The sequence below is a fragment of the Saccopteryx bilineata genome, chromosome 1 (assembly GCF_036850765.1).
Source record: "Saccopteryx bilineata isolate mSacBil1 chromosome 1, mSacBil1_pri_phased_curated, whole genome shotgun sequence".
In the NCBI taxonomy this organism is placed as follows: Eukaryota; Metazoa; Chordata; class Mammalia; order Chiroptera; family Emballonuridae; genus Saccopteryx; species Saccopteryx bilineata.
In genome coordinates this window covers 403,658,123-403,685,687 of record NC_089490.1, presented here as the reverse complement: position 1 = coordinate 403,685,687, position 27,565 = coordinate 403,658,123, and the positions used below count along the sequence as shown (strand labels likewise).

At 56.4% G+C, this 27,565-nt stretch overlaps 2 protein-coding genes across 6 annotated transcripts in view; both read right to left on the bottom strand.

Annotated features, from left to right (window-relative positions):
• Nucleotides 1-13,231: 13,231 nt before the first annotated feature.
• FADD (Fas associated via death domain) lies at nucleotides 13,232-17,823 on the bottom strand. Of its 2 annotated transcripts, XR_010728156.1 has the most exons (3): nucleotides 17,126-17,823; nucleotides 13,489-14,140; nucleotides 13,232-13,447 (listed from the first exon to the last, which is right to left on the bottom strand). XR_010728156.1 is itself a non-coding variant. In XM_066252276.1 (2 exons), exons 1-2 carry the CDS (start codon nucleotides 17,625-17,627, stop codon nucleotides 13,785-13,787), a joined length of 858 nt encoding a protein of 285 aa, XP_066108373.1. In that variant the 5' UTR covers nucleotides 17,628-17,823; the 3' UTR covers nucleotides 13,232-13,784. The 2 variants fall into 2 exon arrangements, 1 of the variants encoding a protein (XP_066108373.1); XM_066252276.1 differs by having other exon boundaries at nucleotides 13,232-14,140.
• Nucleotides 17,824-24,721: 6,898 nt separating this feature from the next.
• ANO1 (anoctamin 1) overlaps nucleotides 24,722-27,565 on the bottom strand; it is a 174,233-nt gene continuing 171,389 nt past the window's right edge. For all 4 annotated transcript variants that reach the window (XM_066252273.1, XM_066252272.1, XM_066252274.1 and 1 more), the window contains exon 27: nucleotides 24,722-26,592. In XM_066252273.1, the coding sequence (XP_066108370.1) occupies nucleotides 26,350-26,592 (243 nt within the window). In that variant the 3' untranslated portion in view covers nucleotides 24,722-26,349. The remainder of the gene's footprint in view (nucleotides 26,593-27,565) is intronic.

The following is a 27,565-nucleotide window of genomic DNA, read 5'->3' as shown; positions in this document are numbered from 1 at the left end:
GAGGCCAGGGTGAGGCGAGACAGCTGAGGGCGCGGCCCAGGGTAAAGAGGACGTGCTGCGCAGAACTGAGCCTTAGCTGGGGGCCCGCCCCCGGCCCCCCCACCCATCTGCTCTCATCACCTCTTGGCTCACGAGAGGAACACGGTCCGCCACTCGACGCTGGGCCCCTCACTCCGGCAGAGCACACTGGGCACCTGGGAGCGGGAACACAAAGGTTCCGGGTGGCGGTGGCAGCGCCCGGCGGGGGCTGGGGCGGCAGGCTTTATCCTAAAGCTCCGTGCTGTCTGCCTGCAGGATGCGCACCGCTAGAAGACGTTAGGTAGCGGTGAGGTAAGGGACTTGGCACTAAATAGCATTGTGTCACACGGTGAGAACGTGGTTCCCTTTTCCATTATCCATTAATCCTGAACAAATTGAGATTCAGTCTCAGGGTGATGGTGGCTGTTTTATTTATTTACTTATTTATTTATATAGATATTTAAAAACAAGAGCAGCCCTCGGGTTCAGAGCCTTGACCTGCAGCCAAATCTAGCAACAGTTTTCAGAATATTACTTTTTCACTACATGCATCCTTACTCCAAGTGATACTGTGTTTCAGTCGGTATTAGGTTGGTGGAGGTCTGAAATCCCCAAATTACAGTGGCTTCAATGAGAGACTATGTCTTTCACAGAAATGCAGGCCTTCCAAGGGCTGGTAGAGGCTCCACAGTCTAGGCTCCTTCTATCTTGTTGTTTTAGCCCTCGTGGTCCAATACGGCTGCCAGTGCTCCAGCTGTCCTGCTGGCATTCCAGCCAAAAGGAAAGAAGGGGTTGCTGAGGGGCACATCTCTCTCACTCTTTAAGAATACTTCTAGGGCCCTGGCCGGTTGGCTCAGCGGTAGAGCGTTGGCCTGGCGTGCGGGGGACCCGGGTTTGATTCCTGGTCAGGGCACATAGGAGAAGTGCCCATTTGCTTCTCCACCCCCCCCCTTCCTCTCTGTCTCTCTCTTCCCCTCCCGCAGCCAAGGTTCCATTGGAGCAAAGACGGCCCGGGCACTGGGGATGGCTCCTTGACCTCTGCCCCAGGCGCTAGAGTGGCTCTGGTCGCGGCAGAGCGACGCCCCGGAGGGGCAGAGCATCACCCCTTGGTGGGCAGAGCGTCGCCCCTGGTGGGCGTGCTGGGTGGATCCTGGTCGGGCACATGCGGGAGTCTGTCTGACTGTCTCTCCCCGTTTCCAGCTTTGGAGAAATACAAAAAAAAAAAGAATACTTCTAGGAAGTTCCCAAATAGCACTTTGCTCACACACAGGACTTCATTGAATAGGCCACCCCAGGGTGCAAGGGTGGCTGGGAAACAGCCTGGATTCTGGGCAGCCAGCTACTCATCTAAATATCAGGGATCTCACGTCAAGCCAGAAGGTGTGAGTGAACAGGCACTGGGGACAGTAGTAGTAGGTCTGTTTTCTTGTCCCGATGGAGACATCACCTTTCATTTTGTGTGTGTGTGTGTGACAGAGATAGAGACAGAGAGAGGGACAGATAGGGACAGATAGACAGGAAGGGAGAGATAAGAAGCATCAATTGTTTCTAGTGGCATCTTAGTTGTTCATTGATTGCTTTCTCATATGTGCCCTGACCGGGGGGCTACAGCAGACCCAGAGACCCCTTGCTCAAACCAGATGACCTGCGCTCAAGCCAGTGACCTTGGCATTTCGAACCTGGGTCCCCTGCGTCCCAGTCTGATGCTCTATCCACTGCGCCACCGCCTACTCAGGCACCTTTTGGTGTTTTTGTTTTGTTTTGTTTGTTTTGTATTTTTCCAAAGTTAGAAGCAGGGAGGCAGTCAGACTCCTGCATGCGCCCGACTGTGATCCACTTGGCAAGTCCACTAGGGGGCGATGCTCTGCCCATCTGGGCCATTGCTTCGTTATGGCCAGAGCCATTCTAGCGCTTGAGGCAGAGGCCACAGAGCCATCCTCAGTGCCCGGACCAACTTTGCTCTAATGGAGTCTTGGCTGCGGGAGGGGAAGAGAGAGACAGAGAGGAAGGAGAGGGGGAAGGGTGGAGAAGCACTTCTCATGTGTGCCCTGGTCAGGAATTGAACCTGGGACTTCCACATACCGGGCCGATGCTCTACCACTGAGCCAACCGGCCAGGGCCACCTTTTGGTTTTTAATTTAAAGTTAAGTGAAGAAAGAACACTGTAAAGAAAAAGCTAAGTAAATCAAAGAATAGGTGGCCCCCAGGTGGTCCTGGGCTCACGGGGGTTCCGGAAGCATGCTGTGAATACAGAAACCCTAAAGGTAACAGAAGGACCAGCGCAGAGCGGGGTCAGGGTTCATGTTTCAGGACCAGAGCCCAGGCCCTGGTGTGCAGAGGGCCCTGCAGCAGGGGAGGTCAGAGGTAGGAGCCCCCGAGGGCATAAGTGCTTGTCCCAGAAGAGGGACAGGAAGGGCCTGGGTCAGGCTGGGAAGCTGCGAGGCCAGAATGGCAGGGTGAGGTGGAAGACGGTGGGCCACCTGCCCGCCAAACAGGACACAGGGACGGGCCCCTAGGAAGCTTACCAAGACTGGTGACAGGGTCCTGCCAGCACCTGTTTGGTTTGGAATTCGGGAGGGGGGCTGCCAGGGGTTTAAAAATAAGAAAGATTTAGAGGCCCTGGCCAGGTAACTTGGTTAGAGCATCATTGTGACATGGCAGGGCTGCAGGTTTGATCCCTGGTCAAGGCACGTACAAGAATCAACTAATGAATGCAAACAATTTGATGTCTCTCCCCCCCAAACACACTTCCTCTCTCTCTAAAAATCAATCAGTAAATAATTTTGAAAAGAAAGATTTGGAGTACGGGTGGTGACATCAAGGCAGGATAAGTCCGCGGTCACGGGGACAGAGGCCACTGAGAGGAGCTTGGCCACGCCCACAGGAGATGCCGAATGGGTACGTGGACAAAGCACTAATCAGGGTGGTGTGGGCGGAGGGCTCACGAGCCGGCGCTGACGTCAGCCGCATTGTCTCCCTGCATCCTCACAGCGCAGTAAACCCGTCAGCTGCTGTCACCGCGGGACAGCAAGAGGAAGCTGCTCCCCACGGTCTCGGGCGTGTGGACTGCAGGGCAGATCCACGCGGGGTCTGACTGCTTCCCGCACCTGTGCCCTGGTGCCCAGCGCCGCCCTGGGCCATGAAGGGTGGTCCGGGAGAATGTGTGAACGAGAGGGAGGGTCATTCTCCTGCCTCCGCGCACAAACATCCTTCCGGCCAGAGTCTCACGCCACCACGCCACCCCCTTGTCCAGTGGGCAGCTCCCGGCGGGGAGAGCGTCTGATTTTCCCAAAATAAAAGGGGATGGGGACCGGAAGTGTGGCTCTCTGCGCTCCACCCTGACTGCTTGGGGCAGGGAGCCAGCAGACGGGTTTATTTCGAGCCCTGGCCCATGCTTTCAGCAGAGTATTTTTGGAGCACACACGAGCCTTACTCGGGTCGCTCCCGTGCTGGGCAGAGATGCCTGGCCACTCGTGAGGCTGATGGCTGCCTGCCTGTGTTGAGGTGGGACAACCTGGGAGCCCCTGACAGGAGGCGGCCGGCCGGGCTTTATCCTGCGCCCCAGCAGGCCTGTCTGGGATCTAGAAGGTTCTGCAGGGCAGGCCAGCCTCTCTCAGTCTGAAGACTTCACTCACCCACCTCCTCGTGTGAGGGCCCCCGGGCCAATCACCACACTGCTCTGCACCTCTCCTTCCTTACCTGTCAGAGGGGAAAACGGCCTCCCTCAACTACAGTTCGACAACACGCCTGTGCGGCTGACACAGGAGATGAGCCCTAGCAGCGCTCTGGAAAACCCCGAAGTGTCTCTATACCTTTAAAAACACACCTCTTTCTTCCCAAGTCACGATATGCATTACTACATGTGTTGCCCCTTATCACTCAGCCCGAAAGTGTAAGGACAACTCTTAGGAATCTACTTGTTTTGTTTTCTCATTTTCTGAAGAACAAGCAGTCAGCAGATCTCCTAGTAAAATAAGCGGTATCTTTAGTCCTGTCCTTGGCCTGCTTACTGAACGTATGTCGCTGACCCTTTCTGTCTGGAAGATAAAATCCAGGCCTTTCGCCTGACCAGGCGGTGGCGCGTGGATAGAGCGTCGGACCGGGATGCGGAAGGACCCAGGTTCGAGACCCCGAGGTCACCAGCTTAAGCGCGGGCTCATCTGGTTTGAGCAAGGATCACCAGCTTGAGGCCAAGGTCGCTGGCTCAAGCAAGGGGTTACTGGGTCTGCTGAAGGCCCGCGGTCAAGGCACGTATGAGAGAGCAATCAATGAACAAGTAAGGTGTCACAATGCGCAACGGAAACTAATGATTGATGCTTCTCATCTCTCCATTCCTGTCTGTCTGCCCCTATCTATCTGTCTCTCTGACTCTCTGTAAAAAAAAAAAAAAAAAAAAAAAATCCAGGCCTTTCTTTTACGTTTAGGCTACAAACTCTCCCCTGCACCTACCCAGAACCAGCCCCCCTAATCTGCTTCCTGCCTCCCGAACAAACCCTCTAATTCCAGGCCTCCTGGCCTTTGCACTTGCTGTTTTCTGTGCTCGAACGGCTCATCATCTGGCGAACTCCTACTTACCCAACTCAGAAAGGCCCTTTCTCTGAGACACAGTTTAAGCGTCCTGGAAACCACACGGGTCGTGGAGTCAGAGGGCCTGGGTTCTAGTCTTAGCCCCGCCTTGCGATTTGACAAATCCCTTCAGCATTCAGGACTCCAGTTTCTTCACTTGTCATTGTTTTCCTGTCTCCCCCGTTGGACCTGGAACTCCCGAATGTCAGGTACCACACTGTCCTCACCCCCAAGTCCTCTCCTCCTCCCCAGCACCTAGGGCAGTCACTCCCCTGTGACAGTGATGTCAGCAACCAGACTCCTGGTGCTTCAAGTTCTGCATGGCCTTTGTCCCAGGGCAGCCCTCGGGGAAGAGGGGCGCCCCAAACTTTACTCACGGGAAATGCAGGGGTGGGGGCTCACAGCAGTACGTGGGCAGGGCCACGTTCCTCCTGTGGGTCCAGGCACTGGGTGCGCAGTCATAAGGAGCCCAGCTGCAGGACTCGGTGGGTGTCAGAGGCAGCCCAAGGTCACCCTCCTCAGGAGGCTGTGGGCACCACAGCCCTGCGTACTGAGCCCAGACAGGGAGCCAGGCGGTGACTCACGCCTCGTTTGTTTCACAGATTGGATGACAGAGCCTCTCAGATTAACCAGAAAATACAACCAGAACCGAAAACCCCAATCCACCACTTACGTCACCCCTAGCCTGGAGGAGGGCCAGTTTGAAACCTAGGGCTCTGCGCTGGGCATTCAGTTTGCCCCAGAGGTGACCGCGATGACCACCTGCCTTCTTGGAAACACAACCTCACCACACCGCTCCCCGAGCTTCTGGTTGGCAGTGGGGGGAGTTGTCTCCTGGGGGCCAGATCCCCACAAGACCCCCGGGAGACTCTGGAGCAGCTGGACCTCTCCCCTCCACCCCACCGTGGTCCCTGTCCAGATTGGAAGGTGGTCCCAGCCCATCTTGAGGCTGGGAAGGTCAGGTTAGAGCCTGGGGCAATTAGTGTACCTAACACTTGGTGTGGAAACAGTCCTGCCTCCAGGCGGTGGTGGGGCCATTTCAGGGCTCCACCCAGGACCAAACAAACTCTCTGGGGGCGGGGCTAGGGCTTCTGAAGTTTGAACACGTTTCCAGAAGGTTCTTCCCCGAGGCAGGTGCTCCTGCTCTCCACTCGCTGGCCAGCTGGCACCTGCACCCTGGAAGTTCTCCCTCCAGCCCTGCCATGCACCTCCCTGCCCACTGGACCCTCCCATGGATGCCCCGAGCCCCGCCTGCCCCCCCATTCAGTGTGATTGGAACCGAGCATCCTGTGGGCTACCCCTGCCCCACACCATCCCCAGACCCCCTTCTCAGGACGCCATCACCTCTCCCGGATCTCTCAGCACTGTGGAATCCGTTCCTGCTCCTCTCTCCACCGCCACACACTGTCCCCGTGCCCCCCATGCATGTCCCCTGCCTGGCCCTTTCGGGTGGAGCCCCAGGCTGGCTCCTCTGGTCTCCCTGCAGCCAGAGCGGCACTCAGACGACGCAAATCCGGTCACGCCACCTCCCGCCCACGCCTCTTCAGGGCCTTCCCCTTGCTCTCAGGGCAAAATCAAACCCATGGCAGGTTCTGGCTGCGAAACAAAGGCAGAAAGCAAAACGGAACAAAGGTTGGAGTGGTTGGCACAGCAAAGCGAGTTGTCAAAGGACAGCAGAGGTCGGGGCACGGGGCCTCGGGAGGGCCAGCGCCCAGGACCCATACGGAGCTGCTCCAGGGACCCCCGACAGCTGGCACTGCCACCCCAAGCCACCAGGAGACCTCTACCGTGTGGCTCCAGCCCGTGCAATGGGGCACCTTGGAGCCCTGCCGGGGTGCTGGGCTCTGGGCTAGCTCTGAGTTGCGGGAAGGAAAGGTGGATGCCTCTGTCCTGGGAGGTGGGGCTCTAGGCAAGTGTAAGGCCAGGGGCCGCCATTGTGGCCACTCACATGCAGGTTCGCGTTGGATTCAGACAGCCAGTAAAGAAACAATGGAGCCAAAAACTGGTGGGCCATCAGCTTTAACCCTAGCTTGTACCTGGCGGGCAAGTAAAAACACACACTGGGCTCCAAAACCCACTCATTCAGTGCTCACAAAGCTACCGACTTATCCGAGTTTCCTAGAATCAAAGGTTTCTAGCTCACCAGACTTATTCACCTCTGTTCCCCATCTCCTTCTCTCAGCACAAACTGACCTCTCACTCAGCACTCCACCATCTTGGCTGCTTCTCCTGGCCTCCTCTCTAATGCTGATCTCAGGAACTGAGAGAGCAAGCTCCCGATCTGCCCCCATTTTATAGTGTAGAAATCCAAACCTGTAATCCAATATACAACAAGGAAGTCTCTGATACAAAGTCACTATCTGAGGCATAATGGGATTCCTCATGAGAGTGCACCACCCCACATCATGTTATCAAGTCAAGGGTGTGGGGAGAAGCTTAGTCTTAAAACTAAGCCTTAGGCTATAACTACCCTGCTTGCTTACAGCCTGTCCCCCACACCCAATACAAACTATAAGCGAGCAAACATATATATATTTACAAACTTATCTGACCAACAGCAAGAATTTCTTAGGCCTGTGTCCCGTGAGCATGAGACAGGAGCCTGAGGGCAGGGCACGCTGATTCAGCCCCTCAGCGATGTTCATCTCTGGGCTCTGCTGTCTGCGAAACAAATGTCATGGCGATTGTGCCACAGCCCCAGGAACAACAGAGGCTGATGCGTCCTTACTTGTGTCGTGACCCCTGCCTGTGGGCAGGCCACAGAGTCCTCACAGCACCCTGGGAGGTCAGTGCTCAGACCATCCATTTTGTAGATGAGTTCTTTTGCCTGGAGTCACATAGTTCAGTAGCAGAGCTGGGCTTTGAACTGGACCTGGCCGGCCGGTCTGGTCCAGAGCCAGCCTTCTGGGGATGCCAAGCCCTTGCAAGTGTGACTCACTGGGTCTCTTATTAGCCCCGCCTTCTTCATTGTTACCTGTTACCTCTCCAGGGTCCCCCGTGACTTTTTGGCTACTCGAATTTTGATCTGTGTTAAGGAAGATGAGTGTCTCCCATTCTCATCAATCCACGTGCATTGATTTTTCTTCCCACAGCTTTTGTTTTATGGTCTGGGCTGCAGACACCATCACCGGGGCCAGATGACAGAGGGGTCTCTGTTCCTGCTATCCTTACATAAGAACCCCGATAGGGCTTGCCAGCCAGGCCCGGGTCACAGGCTGCTCAGAATGCAGCTTGGGGGCTGGGTCGCTGGGTGTCACCCGCCTCTGAAGGTTTCTGGGGATGAACGCGTGACCAGAGTTTATACTCCATCAAGCTGTCAAGGTGTGAAGGCAAGTCTTTAAAACATGCAGCCACTTGGGGTAAGTAAAAAAATGACATTTGGTGACCTTTACAATGTCCCTACCGGTTACTCACCACACCATCTGTAAAGCCAGTAACCATGGTCACCATCACAGCAGCCCGGCCCATGCAGGTTCGCATTGGATTCGGACAGTCGGCAAAGAAACAGCAGAGCCAAAAGCTGGTGGGCCATCTTCTTTAATCCTAGCTTGCACCCGGCAGGCAAGTAAAAACACACACTGGGCTCCAAACCCACTCACATTCAGTGCTCACAAAGGTTTCTAGCTCACCAGACTTATTCACCTCTGTTCCCCATCTCCTTCCTTCTCCCTGCACAAACTGGCTTCTCACTCAACACTCTGCCATCTTAGCTGCTTCTCCTGGCCTCCTCCACGTGGCCTCTCTCTGCTTTCTGCTCTCTAATGCTAATCTCAGGAACCAAGAGAGCAAGCTCCCGTTCTGCCCCCATTCTATAGTGTAGAAATCAAAACTTTAATCCAATATACAAAATAGAGAAGTCTCTAATACAAAGTCACTTATCTGGGGTATAATGGGATTGCACCACCCCACATCAAAAAGGGTGGGAAAGGCTTAATCCCAAAACCAAGCCCCAGGCTCTAAGGATCCTGCCTGCCCACAGCCCGCCCCCAACACACATTAATATCACCTGGGCGACGGCTTCCATGTGGGCAGCACCATCTTTAACAAAGTGAGCATAATATATTTCATCTGCCCAACACCATCTGAGCAAGCCTGGGAGGGGGAGGGTCCCACTAGGGGAGAAAGGAGGTTGAGGAGGAGGGGTCTCCACGGTGGGGTCGGCCTGCTAGAGAGAGGTAGCCCAGCTAGAGCAGGCAGTGCCAAGCTGAGCCCATTGCTAAGAATCTCCCGGATAAACGCATGGGCGGGCGGGTGGATGGAGTATGTGGCTCAGTCTCCCAGAGGAGGGCTGTGTGTTCTTGTGCATGTGGCACCTTCCTGGGGTCCTTGGCTGGACCTGCTGGGACTAAGGAAGTGTGAAAGGTGAATTCTGGGTCTTGGTCGCCATAGGGCTGGCTGGCGCACTGGTAGGTGATGGTCTCCACACCCACCTCAGCAGGAACTCCCCGTCTGCCCGGCAGGAAGCCCAGCAAAAGCAGAGTCCACCGGGGTTCTGACACCCTCAGATGATGTTTTCTAGCTGGCAGGAAACTTTCTCTCCCCCTCCCCACACCTGGGCATGGCCCTTTATTGTTAAGTGTCTTTGTGGAGCTCAGGGAGCTGGGCCCGGTGGGTGGGGCAGGACCAGGGCAGGAGGGGGCCCAGGGTGGGTAGTGGGGCAGGCTGCTGAGCACCCCTCCTGGGCATCGTGCTGCTGCCGACTGGGGTCGATCCTGAGGGGCCAGGCACCCTCAGAGCCGGGTTTCTCCAGCCAGTAACCCCTCCGGAAGCAATAACACTGACCCAGACTCCAAAGAACAAGGTTTTACTTGTAATATTGTCACCATGACATATACAAACAGGACGGGTGGCCGTGGTGGTGGATGGAATAATGTCAACTGCAGTGTTATATACCGCTCACAAAAATTAGGGGATATTTCAAAATGAGTATTAGGCAATAAAATGTCCCCTAATTTTTGTGAGCAGTGCATATTCAGGTCGCTTGAAACCATGTCCACACAATAAATTAAAAAAAAAAAAAAAGGTTTGTGCTTCTGGCCTTCAGCACTACATCAATAAAATCACAGAGAAGAAACGGCTACAAAACAGGTACAACTTAAACTAATAACGCTAATTTAAGTTACTAATTAAATAATTCACCTTTCTAGGTTATCACTGGACGAGGACCCCGCTCACCCACTGAATCGGCCTCTCTTCCTTGGTGACAGTGCGGTGGGTATACACCCATGACTCTTGCCAGTGTCTTAATTTAGTGAGACTTAAAGAACTGAGGGGTCCTTTGATGAAAAGGGATTTCAACTGCAAATTTCCCTCCTCCAGAGACAAGCTCTGCCTTTGTATCGGCTCCTGTGGAGGGAGACTGGGCACGTCCTTGAGAACATATGTGGTCCCGTCACGACCGCCTGTCCGGCTCCACACAGGCACACAACAATGTGTGTGTCAGTAGTAGATCCAGTGCAGGGAGCAAGATAACTCATAGCGGTCACAGAAATAAAAACCACAAGTGTATAGAGCTTGTAGTTCTGAGAACAGAGCCAGAGGCCTCCGTCTGTGGGCGGGGGATGGGTCAGAAGGGGTGGCAGGGGCAGGAAGAACAGAGTCGGATTGTCCAGAGAGGGACTGTGGCTCACTGGGTGGGCGGGAGGGGCTGGGAGATGGGGTCCAGGCAGCCCCTGCGGGCGGCCCAGGTCTGTGCCTTAGGCAGCTGGATTAGTGGAACCAGGCACGGAGCTGGGCAGGGACAGGGAGGGGGTCACCCGCCTCCCACAGAGCCTATGAACATGCTCTCTTACATGGGAAAAGGGGGCCCCCCTATGCGGCAAACACTGCAGGTCCGAGCACCTCGAGGAAAGACGGGGGAGGGACCAGGGACCTGGGATAGGTGAGGCCAAGGGCCTGGGCTCTCTCGGGCCGTCCGAGGGCTGCGGACCGCTGTGGGAGAGGGTGCACAGGAGAGGCCCGAGGGAGGACAACTGGGCGCCCTTCACGGAGAACGGTTAAGAGAAGCATCCAGTGCCTTAAGGCTGAGCATGACCGAACAGGTATGCGATGGGTCTGGTGACTTGTGACCTCAGCAAACGCTAGGAAGCCGTTGAGGCCCGAGGCCTGTGAGTGGGGAGAGAATGGGATGAGAGAGGGCCTCCCAGGAGCGGGGGGGTGAGGGGACCGCCAGAGCCCCGTGTGTCCAGTGAACAGGCCCAGCTGTGGGGTGGGGGAGGGGCAGAGGGAAAGGCTGGCACACTTGGGAGGGGCAAGAAGAGGAGGGGGGGTCACCCTCTGTTCCAGTAAATGCAGTGGAAGGGTTCCCCTTCTGTGGCCTGCAGTCTGCAGAAGGCATCGGCTCTCCTCTCCGTCAAGAGAAAAGGGCTGAGAGTAAAATGTGACCCCGAAGTTTAGCTTTCAAGTAAAGCACGTAAGTGGTGGGCATGCTCATCGGAAATATAAACTTCACACGATTGCAAAAAAGGACACGGGTCTGAGGGGTCCGTACGCTACCAGAGATCCTGGCCTGAAAACAGTGAAGCTCTGAAGTCAGGACGAGTGCAACTGACCGGGTCTGCGGGGGTCCGTACACTACCAGAGATCCTGGCCTGAAAACAGTGAAGCTCTGAAGTCAGGACGAGTGCAACTGACCGGGTCTGCGGGGGTCCGTACACTACCAGAGATCCTGGCCTGAAAACAGTACAGCTCTGAAGTCAGGACGAGAGCAACTGACCGTCCTCGAGGTTATGCCACTCTGATCAGATACCAGTCACGGCCTGACCTGTGGTGGCGCAGTGGACAAAGCGTCGACCTGGAACTCTGAGGTCAACAGTTCAAAACCCTGGGCTTGCCTGGCCAAGGCACATATGGGAGTTGAAGCTTCCTGCTCCTTCCCCCTTTCTCTCTCTCTCTCTCTCTTCTAAAATGAATAATAAAAAACCCCAATTTAAACCCCTGCTTCTTTCTCTCTCTCTCCTAAAATGAATAATAATAATAAAATTTAAAATGTAAGGTTCTTTTAGACACCAGTCACACCTGTCCCAGGCGAGGTTCTGAGGAGACCCAGACACTGCCCGGAGGCAGCCCTCACGTCACTGTCACCGTCACCCGGAAAGAAGTGCCTGGGTCCCAAGTGGTGAGGAGGGACACCCCAGGGCTAGAGGCTCCAGTATTCTGAAGGACCCCTCTGCTGGAATTTCACGCCTTAATTCTCAGGTACCTGAGAAGACAGTGGCCAGGATGTGGGAAAGCACCTGGTGTTTCCTCTAATGGCCCCTGGGTAGGGAGATGGCACCACTAAAGCAGAGCCCAGGATGTGCCGCTGGGTCAGGAACACCCACCAGACAGTCCAGATACCAAGCACACACGTCACAGAAAATGTGGGAAACGCAGCAAGGGTGGTGATGCTGCCATCAGAAAATCGTCCTCAAACACCCGATGTGCCCGCGTCCGCTGTCTCCACACCCTGCGTGAGTCATTTCGCTCCTCCTTCTGTCTCAGAGCTGGGGACACTGCGCGTCCTGAGGATGAGCTGCTTGCCCTGCTCAGCTGAGCCTCACCGCCGGCCCAGTGGCGGTCCCGTGAAAAGTCTCCTGTCCACGGGCGGGGCGGGCAGGTGAACAAGCACGCTCTCCTGTCTGGCTCAGAGCCCCCTCCACCAGGGGGCAGTTCTTGTGCAAGTCCACCCCACTCTATGGCTCTGCCCTGGTGGCACACAGATGCCCAGGGCCGGGTGGCTCTGGGCCCACGGAGCACAGGCAGCAGGCGCGTCCTCACCCTCACCTCCTGAGTCTTGTGGCCCAGGAGCTGAGTTCTGCTTGGGTGAGGTTAGGTCACAGGACAGGTGACGTCAGACTGCTCCAAAGCTCAGGCTCCCTCTTCCTCACCATGGGGACAGGAGCTGCTCTCCCGGGGGCCTGGGGGTGTCAATGCCAGGGGTACTTGGTGAGGGGCCACCTGGGCAAGCTGGCAGAAGAGCTGGGGACCAAGCCCCATGCAGTGCTACCAGGCCACGGAAACTTCCGGTGCAGTAACCGTGCCATCGAAGCCTCTATCAGAGCAGCTGGTGTGATGGAGGGTCGAGGGTCCTTCCAGGTGAGAAGCACATAGGAACAGGCAGGGTGCTGCCAGGGGGCTCGACATGTCTACATTTCAGCACACCGTGAACCACAGGAACGGCAGAGCCTCTAAAACCTGGGCAAGAAAGATGGACACAATGCCCAGAAAACCTAATTCTCAAAGCTACCCACTTGGCAAACCGCTCGTCTGTATTGGCGGTGATGATGTCTTCTGTCCACAGAAGCAGTCCTGACCCGAGGCCGGAAAGGCTGGTGCTGCTGGCAGACGGGGGATGTGCAGGGCCACACCATCTGGGACTGGGACCAGCTCAGCTCCTCAGCCACACCCGAACCTGTGAGTGACGGCCTGGTTAAGACCCGTGGTCCCAGGCAGGCTTTCAAGGTGATCAGGGGAAGGTCACCCCTGTCCTTTGTGCTGCTGTGGTGATCAGGGAAGGCCACTCTGTCCTTTGTGCTGCTGTGGTGATCAGGGGAAGGCCACTCTGTCCTTTGTGCTGCTGTGGTGATCAGGGGAAGGTCACCCCTGTCCTTTGTGCTGCTGTGGTTATCAGGGGAAGGTCACCCCTGTCCTTTGTGCTGCTGTGGTGATCAGGGAAGGCCACCCCTGTCCTTTGTGCTGCTGTGGTGATCAGGGGAAGGCCACTCTGTCCTTTGTGCTGCTGTGGTGATCAGGGGAAGGTCACCCCTGTCCTTTGTGCTGCTGTGGTGATCAGGGAAGGCCACCCCTGTCCTTTGTGCTGCTGTGGTGATCAGGGAAGGCCACCCCTGTCCTTTGTGCTGCTGTGGTGATCAGGGGAAGGCCACTCTGTCCTTTGTGCTGCTGCTGTGATCAGGGGAAGGTCACCCCTGTCCTTTGTGCTGCCATGGTGATCAGGGAAGGGCACTTCTGTCCTTTGGGTTGCTGGGGCTCAGCCCCCGATACAGGGCCTGGCATGGGGAAATCTCTGCTGGGGGTGTGGAGGCTCAAAGGCCGGGTGCACACTTAGCACCTGTGACTGCGCACACTGGGGCCTCTCGTCCCGCTCACTGATGGGGCTTCACAGCGCTGGCACACAGAAGACGCCTGGCCAGTGTCGGTGGAGGGAGCCAGAGCTCACTCAGCCTACAGAGGCTCCTGGTCCCTGGAGAAGGGCAGTGGGGTCAGGAAGAGGCTCTCGGGGCGGGGGTATCCGAGTCCCACGACACAAGGGACACGTCACTGTGGCCACTCTCATTCTCGTTCTGGAGGCCCTGGGCCTGCTGCTCCTCCATCACGAGGTCTGCCACCAGGTTCAACCGGCAGGCCCTGAGCGCGTCCACTAGCTGGGACACCTCTGCGTCCTCCCGCGCGGTGTTCTTCCAGACTCTCAGCGACTCCCTCACCTGCTCCGTCAGGTTCCGCGGATACTTCACCTCGATGGCGTCGATCTTGGTGTCGGACACTTTAAGCTGACGAGCCAGTCTCCTCCAGTCCTTCCCCACGTGCTCGCATATGATGTCAAAGGCAGCGCAAAGGTCTAGGGGAGAGAGAACAAAATGAGCCACCAGAGGTCTGGGATATTCCTTAGGAGGCAGATACTCCAACGGGCTTCACTGCGCTGCCCCCAGTGCTGGGTACACAAGGGGTCCTCCTGCAAAGGCTGAAGTCACCCAGCAGCAGAGGGGCCTCGAGGTCACAGAAAGCCCCATCCCACCCAAAACACTATCCAAGAGGCGTGGCCTGCTGAACACTTCATGGCTGGCGTGGGCTGCGGGGGAGCGTAATGCAGCTATCTGCTCAGGACGTAAGAGGCTGGGAAGGAAACAGGGCTGCTCCCTACCCCATTCTGAATCGTGGCCCCTAAAAGACTATGTCCAAGTCTAATCCCTGGAACCATGAATGGTCTGTTACTGAGGGTCTTTGCAGATGTGATTACATAAACCAGTGGTCCCCAACCTTTTTTGGGCCACGGACCAGTTTAATGTCAAAAATATTTTCACGGACCGGCCTTTAGGGTGGGATGGATAAATGTATCACGTGACCGAGACAAGCGTCAAGAGTCTTAGACGGATGTAATAGAGGGACTCTGGTCATTTTTTAAAAATAAAACATCACCCGGCCAGGGCACACAGGAGAAGCGCCCATTTGCTTCTCCACCCCTCCGCCGTGCCTTCCTCTCTGTCTCTCTCTTCCCCTCCCGCAGCCAAGGCTCCATTGGAGCAAAGATGGCCCGGGCGCTGGGGATGGCTCTGTGGCCTCTGCCTCAGGCGCTAGAGTGGCTCTGGTCGCAACATGGCGACGCCCAGGATGGGCAGAGCGTCGCCCCCTGGTGGGCGTGCTGGGTGGATCCCGGTTGGGTGCATGTGGGAGTGTGTCTCTCCCTGTTTCCAGCTTCAGAAAAATGCAAAAAAAAAAAAAAAAAAACAACATCGTTCAGACTTAAATATAAATAAACGGAAATAATGTAAGTTATTTATTCTTTCTCTGCGGACCAGTACCAAATGGCCCACAGACCGATACCGGTCTGTGGCCTAGAGGTTGGGGACCACTGACGTAAAGGACCTCAAGATGAGAACATCCTGGATTATGCAGGTGGGCCCTAAACTCAGTGATAAGTGTCCCGATGACACAGAGAGGAGGCCACGTGACCACGGATGCAGAGACTGAAGCACAGTGGCCACAGCAAGGGTGGCTGGAGCCCCAGAAGCTGGGTGACACAGAACAGACTGTCCCCAAGCCCTCTTTGGTGCAGCCTGTCACACTTCCATTTCTGACACTGGCTCCCAGCTGTGAGGGAACCAACTTCTGCTGCTTTAATTCAGCCACCACGTCTGTGGTGTTTGTACAGCAGTTAGAAAACTAACACCCACCCCAGTTCTCACTTTGGAAGCCGCCCTGACTGACTACTAGCCTTCGGGTCCCTGGCTGCCATGTCCTCATCTTCGAAGTTACTCCTGACACCAGTGAGCTGGGTGCTCTAGACTGTAAAAGGGGGGTCCTGGAACAAGGAGAGAGAAAGGAAAAATGCTGATTGTGTCTGGGCTTCTGCAAATCCACATCTCCAGCTACAAATCCCTGAGACACTATCGGCCTGGGTGCCACCCCGCCCTGACAGCCCTGTGGTTACTGGCGCTACCATGACCACACATACAGATGAAGAAACTGAGGACAGAGAAGGCCAGTGATTTTCCTGAAGTGACACAGCTAGACGATGGCAGAGCAAGATGCAAACCCTGGTGGTCTGGAGCCAGAGCCCACTCCCACACAATCATTATGCTAAACTGCCTGTCAAGAGTAGTTAAGAGTCACCCCGATCAACTCCCCTTCCTGCACTTAACCTTCCAGTGTACTTTCCTCCCACACATAGTAACCACGTAAATAAAATACAGACACATAAACCTAGACTGGTCTCTGCGCTGCGTGGGCTACCTTTTAAATGCATCAGATCAGCACTCTCCCCCCACTGAATCTCCTCGGAAATAAAGTTTTCCTGTGTCCCATTTCGTCCAGCATCGTGTATATGTATGAATATCAATAAATATGTATCTTAATTTGTCTTTTAGGCAAAGCTGTGCCCTCAGCTTGCCATCAGAAAGCACCAGTCCTTAGGAAGTGACACCTGTGGTGTCATGTGTATATATCCTTTCTGGGTTCAGTGACCTGATGACCAATTCCAGGACACAACCGGAAGCCTGTGAGGAATGCCCCCAAAGCACTTCCTGCCCAGGTTCTGAGAGTGTGGTGTGCAGCTAAGAAACCCTGCTTAAAACTCAGGTCTCCTTTTCCCTCCTGGAAGCCCCTGCAATCCGCGCCTGCGGCGGGGGGGCGCCTGCGAACCAGGCAGAAAGCCGCTGCCAAGGAAAGAATCGATCCAAGGGGCAGTTTAGTGCCCCGAGGCCACCCTGCCCGGCTTCAACCCTAGCTCTGTTAGTAACTGGCTATGCGAGTCACTTATTACTGCTCTGAGCCCCAGTCCCCTCACCCGTGAGAGGAATAGGGGCAGATAACAGCATTTAACGAAGGCGGTCACTGAAAACTAAATACAGTAACGCAGTCGAACAGTAGGCGCGGCGCCTGGGCGTTTGCTCCCGGGCCGCAGGCGAGTGCCGGCGGCAGCACAGCTCCCACGACACTGCCCCACCCAGAGGAAGTTCGCGATGCCTTTTCCTCCCGTGTCCTTCCTAATTTCTGTAGACAGAGTGGGGGTGGTGCAGAATATACCGAGCTGGGGGGGGCACAGGGGTGTCCACGCTCTGCAGCCTGGGGTGCGCTCCCTGAAAACACCGAGCTGGGGGGGGCACAGGGGTGTCCACGCTCTGCAGCCTGGGGTGCGCTCCCTGTCCCGGGGTTTGGTGGCCCCACGCGCCGCCGCTCAGCCAGGTCCGCTCGGACAAAACCCACGCCAACTTCAAAGCCGGCCAAAGCTAGGCGCCCGGCCGACTCCAGTGGCGGCTGCCGGGCATAGTGGCTCCGCCTCCCCCGGTCCCGGCCCCGCCCCGGCCCCGGCCAGCCCCGCGCCCACCTCGCTCCTCCGCCGGCGCCCGGGCCACGGCGCCCGCCTCGAAGTCGTCCAGCAGCCGGAGCAGGTCGCGGCGCCGCAGGGAGACGAGCAGCTCGCGCAGCAGCTCGGTGCGCTGGCCGTCCAGCTCGCTCTGCTCCAGCAGCACGGAGAAGAGGTCCAGGCCGCTCTGCACGCGCTCCAGCTTCCGCTTGCCCACGCGGCCCTGGCACAGGAACTTGAGCTCCGTCAGCTCGCCGCTCGACAGCCCGGTGGACACCGAGTGCAGCAGCACCAGGAACGGGTCCATGGCGGCGGGGGCCCGAGCCCGGCTCCGCGCGCAGTCCCCGCCTCGGCCCGCCTTCCGCTCACGGGCCGGCACCCCCCCCACCACACCCCGGGACTCCGCGCGGGTCCCGGGTCCCGGCTCCCTCTTCACAAGCCCCTCAAACGAGACCCCGCTACCGGAAGTCCACCACTGGGTTGTCTTCTCCGACGCCTCGCGAGAACTTGGGAACTCGCGCATGCGCCCGGAGCTTGATGGCAGCCGTTTCCGCCTGGTAGGCGCGCCGCCGCCGCCAGGGGGCACACCAGACAGGGTAAAGGCGCGGGGCTGGGACGGCCTATGCGCCTGCGCCCTCCGCACCTTCTCTGCTCCGCACCCCCCTCCCTCCCGGCCCGGATGGGAAAGTCTGGCCTTGGAGGTCCCGAGACCTTGACTTGCATCCCGGGAGGGCAATCCTGCGTTTCTTGCGAAACGTGGCAGCACGGATGCTGACAATAAATGCATTTATTTGTTAACATCTGTGATGATGCATGGCCTTTAGTGCCCCTGGACACCTGTGGGCGGAAAAGATTTACTCATACGTTTATTTAAGGGTTCAAGTTTGATATTTGATTGTTAAACTCGTAATCTTTGATGCTATGCATGCTCTTTGGTGTCTCTTGAGCTCCTACTTTGTGCCAGGCAGTAGGTGCTGGGGACAAATTCGGAAAAAAATTCGGGAAGACCCCGCCAGCCAGAGCTCAGTCATCAATCAGTACAGCGGCTTACACAACACAGATAAGAACTGGCAGTGTGCCTGGGGTCAGTACGGCCTGGGCCCAGGGAGCGGAGTAGGTGCAGGGCTGGTGCAGGTGCAGAGGTGTGAGGTGCAGAGCTCAGCAAGGGCGGAGCAGCGGCGCCGAGGAGGGCCTAGGTTCCAGGAGAAGCAGGGGGACCAGCACGTCTGCAGCAGGCAGATTAGGAGGGGCCTCACCGGCCAGGGAAGGACGGCTTTTCTATCCCTGCAGAGTATGAGAGGAGGAAAGAAATCATGAGAGTTTCCTTACACACACACACACACACACACACACACACCACGCCCTGGCTGGATAGCTCTTTTTTTTTTTTTTTTTTGTATTTTTCTGAAGTTGGAAACGGGGAGGCAGTCAGACAGACTCCCGCATGCGCCCGACCGGGCATGCCCACCAGGGGGCGATGCTCTGCCCATCTGGGGCGTTGCTCTGTCGCAACCAGAGCCATTCTAGCGCCTGAGGCAGAGGCCACGGAGCCATCCTCAGCGCCCGGGCCAACTTTGCTCCAATGGAGCCTTGGCTGCGGGAGGGAAAGAGAGAGACAGAGAGGAAGGAGAGGGGGAGGGGTGGAGAAGCAGATGGGCACTTCTCCTGTGTGCCCTGGCCGGGAATCGAACCCGGGACTCCTGCACGCCAGGCCGAAGCTCTACCACTGAGCCAACCGGCCAGGACCTCGATAGCTCTGTTTGTTAGAGCATCATCCGAAGCACAGAGGTTACGCATCGATCCCTGGTCAGGGGGCACTGCAGATGGCAGATGGTGGCACTTCTGGACTCCCACAACCGCGTGAGCCAATTCCTATAACAAATCTCCCTGTACAGGTCTCTATGTATCCCATTAGTCCTGTTTCTCTGGAACACCTCGACTCATATAGTGTTTAGAGGTCACCCAGAGAGGGAAGGCAGAAAGAAAAGAGACAGGACAAGTGGCTGAGCCCCGGGGTGTCCACTCATGTCACTTGTCTGCAGTGAAATGCCCAACCAACTTCTCTGCCCTTTTAAAAATTGGGTTGCTTGTCTTTTTGTTGTTGAGTTGAAGGGGCTGTTTACGTATTCCGGATGCGAATTCTATATTGAGATGTACGATGTGCAAAAATTTCCACCTGTTTCGTGAATTGCCATTTCACTCTGTGGATTGTGTCCTGGGAGGTACAAATGTTCTAAACTTGGATGAAGCACAGTGTTTGTATCTTTCTTTCACCTATCATGTGCCTTTAAAAAAAACAGGAGAAGGAAGAGGTATGTTTTACTGGTTTCACAGATGCAAACTGGTTTCTGTTTGTGCAGCTGATCCATCCGCAGAGCTGTTTCTGTCCTGTTTCTCTTTGAATTGTCTCTGTGTTCCCTCCCTTCTTTTGTTCCCCCTTTGAGTGTTTGTTTTGGTCTCTCATTAATAATGACATTGGGTGTTGCTTGGGGGTAGTTTTTTTTTTCTAAAGAAAAAGTCTCCGTGCTGCGGAGGGTATGTGGCGGCCAAAATAATGCCAACCTCTGCCTCTTAAAAGTCCACAATCGAATTCCCAGACCTGGGAATAGTTTAGTTTTCATGGCAGGAATGGCTTTGCAGGTATGATGAAGATTAAGTATTCCAAGGTAGGGGATTATCCCGGATTATTCCCAGGGGCCCGATGGCAGCAGGAGGAGGACTCCCCCACTGTGGCTGATGAAGCCCTGCCCACACCTTGATGTTAGCCCAGTGAGACTCCTCCGGAGCTGTAAGTTAAGAGAGGGACAGATAGGGACAGAGAGACAGGAAGAGAGAGAGAGATGAGAAACATCAATTCTTTGTTGTGGCTCCTCAGTCTCCTTAGTTGTTCATTGATTGCTTTCTCATATGTGCCTTGACCAGGGGGCTCCAGCAGACCGAGTGACCCCTTGCTCAAGCCAGCGACCTTGGGCTCAAGCCAGTGACCTTGGGGTCATGTCTATGATCCGATGCTCAAGCTGGCCACCCTGTGGTTTACAAACCTGGGACCTCTGTGTCCCAGTCCGACTCTCTATCCACTGTGCTACAGCCGTCAGGTGGTGTGTGTGTGTGTGTGTGTGTGTGTGTGTGTGTGTGGTTTTAAGTCACCCAGTTGGTGGTAATCTGCCACTAGCTCTGGCCCACGTGCTGGGTGGGTCTTCTTTTCAGGGTCTCGTCTTCCCCGAGTGCAGATCCCAGAGGCAGCCAGCAGAGGGCAGCAGCCACCAACAAGCAAAGCCAGGGCGGCGCATTGATTTCAGCTGGAAGCAGGTCAGGCTCCTGGTTACAGTGGGCGATGGGGGGAGTGACCAGAGAGGAGCACCAAGGGAGCTTCTGAAGTGCCGTGACATTCTGCTCCGAGTCCTGGCTGCCTCTTATTTTATTTTTTTGTGTGGAAGTTGACTGTACACTTAAGATATGTGCAGTTTTCTGTGTGTTATACTTCCATAAAAATGTGGGGGGTCAGGGGGTCAGGGTAGGGGGCAAAGAGAAGGAGGGAGGAAGAACGGAACACAGGAAGCAGACAGCAGCAGAGCTGAGGAAGTCAGACCGCAGTCTCACCGGGTTGCCTTTGCCAGGTGCGTGCTCAGAAGGATCCTGGCAGGGGCTGCTCACACCAGCCCACCCGAGGACAGCGGGCTGAGATGCCTGCGCTGGTTCAAGTCAGCCTTCCAGGCGCAGGCTCGTCTGCCAACGGCTGTGGGAGTGAGCAGTGGGGGCTGCGGCTGTGGGCATCTCTGTGGGCCAGAAGGCATCAGACCTTACCTTCCTGTGTGATTCCAAGGTCCACTCTGCTCAAAGGCAGAATAGCTCAGTTGTCAGTCTGTTTGCCTGCCATCCATGCACCCATTCACTGATCTATCCATCCATCCACTTACCCATCCATCCACTTATCCATCCATCATCTATCCATCCATCCACCCACCCATTCATCCATCATCCATCCATCCATCCATCCATTATCCATCCAACCATTATCCATCCATCCATCCATCCATCCGCTTATCCATCTATCTGTAAGGTATTTTTTCCCCGCTGAGGAAGAAGGAAGGGCGTAGCCACGAAGTGTGGAATAATAAAAACTTTATTTAGTACAGTGCTTCCCGGACGATATTCTCAGGTCCCGGGGACAGAGCAGAGAACAGAGAAGTCACATAGGGTGATCCGCGTGGAGGATATTTAAAGGGTCCTCTAGGGTGGAGGCGAGTTGATATGACATGGTGAAATTTCACTGGCTGACGGACAGTCGCTCTTTTCCAAGGATTCCAGGGAAGTTTCCTTTGGCACGAATGGGTGTGGGCAGTTCTAGCCAAGGTCCTGGGTCTAGTTCCTCATGTGACCTTCCCCCATTGCCCATCACCTTACACCATCCACTTATCCATCCATCTATCATCCATCCATCCAACCATCATCCATCCATCCATCACCTATCCATCCATCCATCCATCCATCCACTTATCCATCCATCACCCACCTATCCATTCATCCACCCATCATCCATTCATCCATCTGTCCATCTATCCACCCATCTACCCACCCATCATTCATTCATTCACTCACTCATTCAGCACTTCCTGGTGCCTTCTCTGTGCTTGGCAACAAGTCCGTGCACCTTCTGGGTCTGTTTTCTGGAAAGTGTCAGCATTTTATTTTTCCTTTTTTAATACAGAGAGTGAGAGTCAGAAATAGGGATAGATAGGGACAGACAGACAGGAACGGAGAGAGATGAGAAGCATCAATCATTAGTTTTTCGTTGCAACACCTTAGTTGTTCATTGATTGCTCTCTTGTATGTGCCTTGACCGGGGGGGCTTCAGCAGACCAAATAACCCCTTGCTCGAGCCAGCAACCTTGGGTCCAAACTGGTGAGCTTTGCTCAAACCAGATGAGCCCGTGCTCAAGCTGGTGACCTTGGAGGTCTTGAACCTGGGTCCTCTGCATCCCAGTCTGATGCTCTATCCACCGTACCACCGCCTGGTCGGGCAGTGTCAGCATTTATCTACTCTGCTGTAGCTCCTACAAAACACAGATAGGCAAATGAGTGTTGCCCAAGCGTGGCAACTCACAACACCTGTGCTGGGGGCCATTTTCGGGAGCATGTACATGGCTCCTAGGAACCTGCAGATAAATGAATGTGAGCTGGAGGTGGGGATGTGGGTGCCCTGAGGTGGGCATCCTGAGTCCACCAGCCTTGGGAGTGAGGACAGCTCTTTCCCAGCATGCACCTCGGTCAGGTTCTGTTCCGGGGCTCCCACAGCTGGTCCCGCCTCTCAGGAAAAGGGACTACCCAGCGGCTGGTCTAGAAGGGCCAGTGAGTCCAGGAGCCACCGTCTCAGCTGCCCTTGGGAGGGCGGGGAGGTGAACTGGGCTGGGTGGAGAAGACAGCACCATCTGAAACAAGCTGCGGCCACCAGGCCCCGGGCGCACGCGAGAAGGCAGCAGGGTGAGAAATGGGGCTGTGCTGTCAGATGGCATGATTTTCAACATGCAACTCTGGATCTTTTGGTGGGCCTAACGGGTTTTTCTATGTTCAACTCACTCACATACCAGCGAACACTGACCCCATCAGATGGAATTTGTCTTGGGCCGGGTGCAGCTGGTACCAGCGTCCACTCTCTAGGGAGGGCAGCAGAACCCATGGCAGATGCCAGGGTGGTGGTCCGGGGGGACTCCAACCCATGCCCACCACACCTCCCAGGAGGCCAGTAGCAAAAATGTTCAGCCCTAGGAGCCACAGAGCCGGGTCTGAAGGACGGCTGTGCAGCCAGCTTGCTGTGTGACTGGTGGAGCCCTGACCCTCTCTGGGCCTGCTGTGCCCGTCTGTGAAGGAATGGCACCGGCTGACCAGCCGATCTCTGGGGAACCCCTCCATGGCGGGACTGCAGGGCTTTCTGACGTTACCTGCCGCTCTTCCTCAGCCACTTCTACCCTCCTCCGCCCCTGCCCAAGCCCCCTTGTTGCTCACCTGAACTTCGGCAACTCCCTCCTCTCTGGCTTCCCACCCAACCACCACAATGACCTAAAATGTGAATCAGGCCCTGTGGCTGCCCTGATTAAACCCACCCTGCTTCTGCTGTGGCACTCAGGGCCAAGCTCACGGTCCTCACGTGGCCGGCAGCCCTGCATGCGTTGGTCTGGGTGCCTCCCCTGCTGTTTGCTCCAGCCACACTGCCCTCACCACTCCTAGAAGTAGCCCAACACGCCGCTGCCTCAGGGCCTTTGCATGTGCGGTTCCTGCTGCCTGAACTGTCCTGCCTTCCTCCAGGATTTTCCATGCTGGCTCCTCATTGCTCAGCTCTCCAGGGGTCTCCCTGGCCAACTCAGTCACTGTCGGTGGTACCCTGTTATATTTCCACCAGCATCCCTTTCTTTCTGCAGAGTGATCTGGTTTTGGGTTCATTTTCTGGGTCAGAGTCTGGTGCCTTCTGCAAGAAGCCATCCCCCAGGGAAGGGCCCCGCCTGCCTCGGTCACTGCTCTCCTCTGAGACACAGCGTGAAGAATGGTCTACAGGGTCTGGGTGCCAGTCTCGAGATCTTGGAATTGGTGCTAAGAAGCCTTGTGACCCCTGCCCTGCGCTCTGAACCTTCTCCGTATCTCTCAGATGAGGCTGAGGGTCCCCTCGTGAGCCTTCAGGCTCCTGGAGACCCAGGAGAGGGGGAGGGGTTCCTGTGACAGGGACCCTGGGTGCTGCCCTTCGCTCAGGACCAAGGACACAGTTCCACAGCTTCAGAAGGACTTCCTGGCCGTGGGCAACCAGGGCGCCAGGGGCTTGCCGCCTGCTGACGTTTTCTTGGGGATGGAGTCATGTGAGCACAAGGGGGCGCCCGCGGCCTGCGGCTGGCTGGTCAGCAAGGCTCTGCAGGTGTGTGAGCCCCAGGCCACCAGCGCGGCTCCTGAGGCGAGCGAGCGTCCCTGTCTAACGTGGCTGTGCTGACGTTTGGTGTTACAAATGTCCTTTCTTTCACGAAATGATGACGACCCTAGGCGGTGCTTTAAAAACAGGTGCCCCTGCCCTTACCCAAATAAAAACCCTGGTGACTCTAGGTTGGTTCCTGAAAGGTTGGGGGGAATGTTTAGCTCAATGAAATCCCAAATATTCCTCTGTGGGGTTGGTGGGATCAGGGGTCAGCATTTGCCGGGAAAGTGTGACAACTCCCATCCCAGCACACACGTGTACACACAGACACAAGCACCTATAAACACATACCCGTTTGCGCACGCACAAGCCCATGCACACACGTGTGCACAGACACAGGCATGCACACGCACATACGGAGAGCGGCAGTCTCAGGAGCAGCTACAACACTTCCTGTGTCTGTCACCAAGGGAAACGGATGCCCGTAAGTCCCTCCTGAATGTGCAGCTCAACCACGGGGATCGGGGACACTGGGGACAGCCTCTGCAGCTTCCTGGGGCCAACGTCACCGGACAGTGTTCCGGGAGGAAAGCGTCGCACACCTAAGTCTAGTCAGGAGGATACCTCGCCACGGCCCTCTGGATCCGTGCACGTTGACTTAAAAAGAAAATAAAGAAAAAAAAGAGAGGTATCCATAGAAGGATTTTTGGTAATCACCTGATTTTTAATACAATATTCATATACAAAACCCCACATCAGACGACTGCCTGCACAAGAGAAGACAGAAGCATCAGCCCACATGATTTCAGCGAGGAACGGAAGTCGAGGCCACCTGCGGACTCGGGATGGGAGCTGGCTGCCCGCTGGTACACGGAACGTCGGTGTCACGCCCACACGTCCGGGACAGACGCGGTGGGTGGGAACATCAGCGTCACGCCCACACGTCCGGGACAGACGCGGTGGGTGGGAAGGCCCACGTCACGCCCACATGTCCGGGACAGACGCGGTGGGTGGGAACATCAGCGTCACGCCCACACGTCCCGGACAGACCCGGTGGGTGGGAAGGCCCGCGTCACGCCCACGCGTCCGAGACAGACCCGGTGGGCCGGCCGGCTGTGCCTCCGTCCTGCCCCGTGCTGAAACCGTCCTGTGCCCTTCTGGGCGCTCACGAGAATCTCAGAGCAGCACTTCAGGTTTGAAGTCTTAACTGCCGCACGTTCCGATCACCCACGCCACCTACGGGCCCTGTTATTACAACAAGCTTTTAAAACTCATAACTGTCCAACAGTCTAACGTTCCTGTAAGTAAAAATATAGAGAAAGTGTTACCAAAATAGAAGCCTTTATTGATAAAAATCTTTGGTAGGAACAGTATGTCAAATTCCTCTCAATGATATCGGGTTAACTAATGAAAGAAATTCCTTCCACCTCGGAGCTACAGGGAATAAACAAACAATCAAACAAACAAAAAACCACCACCGCCCTCAGATCCATCGTAGAATCGATTTAAAAAAGAAGAGAGAAAGAAAAACTCCATAGATATCCGGGAGCTGTGACTGGAGCCCCCGGGAGCCTGCAGGCTTCCTGAGACCCTTGTCGAGAGAAGCCTCCCAGACATTCTCCTCTGAGAGGGCGCTCCCTGCCCTGGGCCCGTCAGCCCGGCTTGCGGACAGGGCCGGTCACCGGTGACACACTCAGCAGGGACACCTGCTCTCCTTGCTGGTTCTCCAGGAGTCACCTGGACGCCCCACATCCTCCGACTTCTGGCGGACGGGGCCAGGCCCCCCCTCTCTCCGACCAGAGTGCCGGATTTGGAACCTAGACAGCGGACGGAAAGCAAGCGCGCTCTTCTGACCGAGGGGCCAGGTGGGGTCTCACGGACCTGGTTCTCAAATGGTTCCTCGTTCCAGCTGTTCCTCCCTCAATGTGGCGCGGGCATTTGCCCCGGGGCCTCAGAGTACCTTTCACGTCTGTCAGGGAGGATCAAAGGGGGGAGGTCTTCCGGAGGCCTCTGCTCACCCGCCCCTGCAAAGGAGACCCCCGGCCTTCCGAGAGGCCACCGCTGCCAAGTGCCGGCCTTCGCCGCCTTATCACCCCATCCCCAGCAATCGTGCCGATTAACCTTGGATACGAAAGATAAAAAATTCCCTGCATAATGGTTTTGTGCAAAAAACAAAGGGGGAAAAAAAAACCACCCAGAAAAGAGACCAAAAAATAAAAAGAAAAAAAATGTCCTATCCAGAAGGTGGGTCTTCAAGGTTTGCTGCCAAGGCAGGAGTCCCCCAGGGCCGGGCGGGGGCGGGACACCGCCTGCCCGGGAGAGGTGCCTGTCGGTCGGGGCCCCAGGGCCGCTACAGGGCGCCCGCGTGGTAGCCGGGGCCGCTCGGGCTGGCTCTGGGGCTGTGGTGGTTGCACGGCTCGCCCTTCCTGGGGCCCTTGTCCATCCAGGTGTCCAGCAGCTGCTGCTTGCCCTGCTCCTCCCTCATGAACAGCTCCACCATGAGCACCTTTTCCTTGTGGATCTGCAGGCTGATGTCCTTGGGGATGTCCGGGATGACCCAGTCCACGAAGTCGCTCATGAACATGACCAGGTTCTGGAGGGAGAGTCAGCACGTGGGGGTGGGAAGGAGGACCCCGGAAACGCCCCCCCATGTTGACCCCCCCCCCCGCAGCAGCGCTGACCCCTGTCACTCCCCTGACAGTGACCCTGGGCACCGCTTTGGAGCTCCCGGGCCTCGGTTTCCCGGAAGGTATAACCGAGGCAGGAAACCGGCCAGCATCCCTCCCCTCCCCAATGCCCCCCCCCCCCCCCGCATGTTTGCCAGCCTTCTAGAAAGAACCCGAGCTCCGCCAATAGGAAACATCTCTCGGGGATTCTCAGTTTCGTGGCTGGGAGGCTCCAGAAATGACCCGACTGGTCACGCGTCACCAAGTGTGACAGGTACGAAGGCTTCAGAGAAATCAAAGCGAAAACGGCACAGAGACTGACGGAACGCAAACCCACTGGGGACCCGCGGGCACTTCCGCCGTTGACAAGGCCCCCCCAGGATCACCCCACACGGGCGCCCCTGCCTGCTCCTCGCGAGGGAGGTACGGCAGGCCCGTGAGTTGGCTTTTACGGGAGAGCCGCCAGCTCCTGGGCTTTTCAAACTTCCCTCCAGTGGCCATCGTCGTCAGCACGTCCGGCTGAGGTAGCTGCCTTGTCCTGGGTGCTGGCGGTGCCCTCCCAGGCCCCTGGCCCAGTGGCGCTCCCAGACACCAGCGGTGGCCGGTGCTGGCTGCAGGCTCCCAGCTGCCCCCTCTCCGGGGCACTGCGTCCTCCCGTCCCCGCTCCTCCCCGAGCGGGGCAGCCCACAGCCAGCGGCCGGCCACCGTGGGCGTTCAGGAGGCCCGCTCTTGCGTCGGGGCGGGCCTGCGCGTGTGGAGGGATTCTCGCTCCAGGCCTGGATCGGGAGAGGCCAGGCCCCCCTCCCTGTGGAGCCCCTGCCTCTCCGGGGGGCTTCCCTCAGCTCCCCACATGCACAGAGCCCTCATCTCAGGCCCCGCCTCTGGAGACCTCAGCCCAGA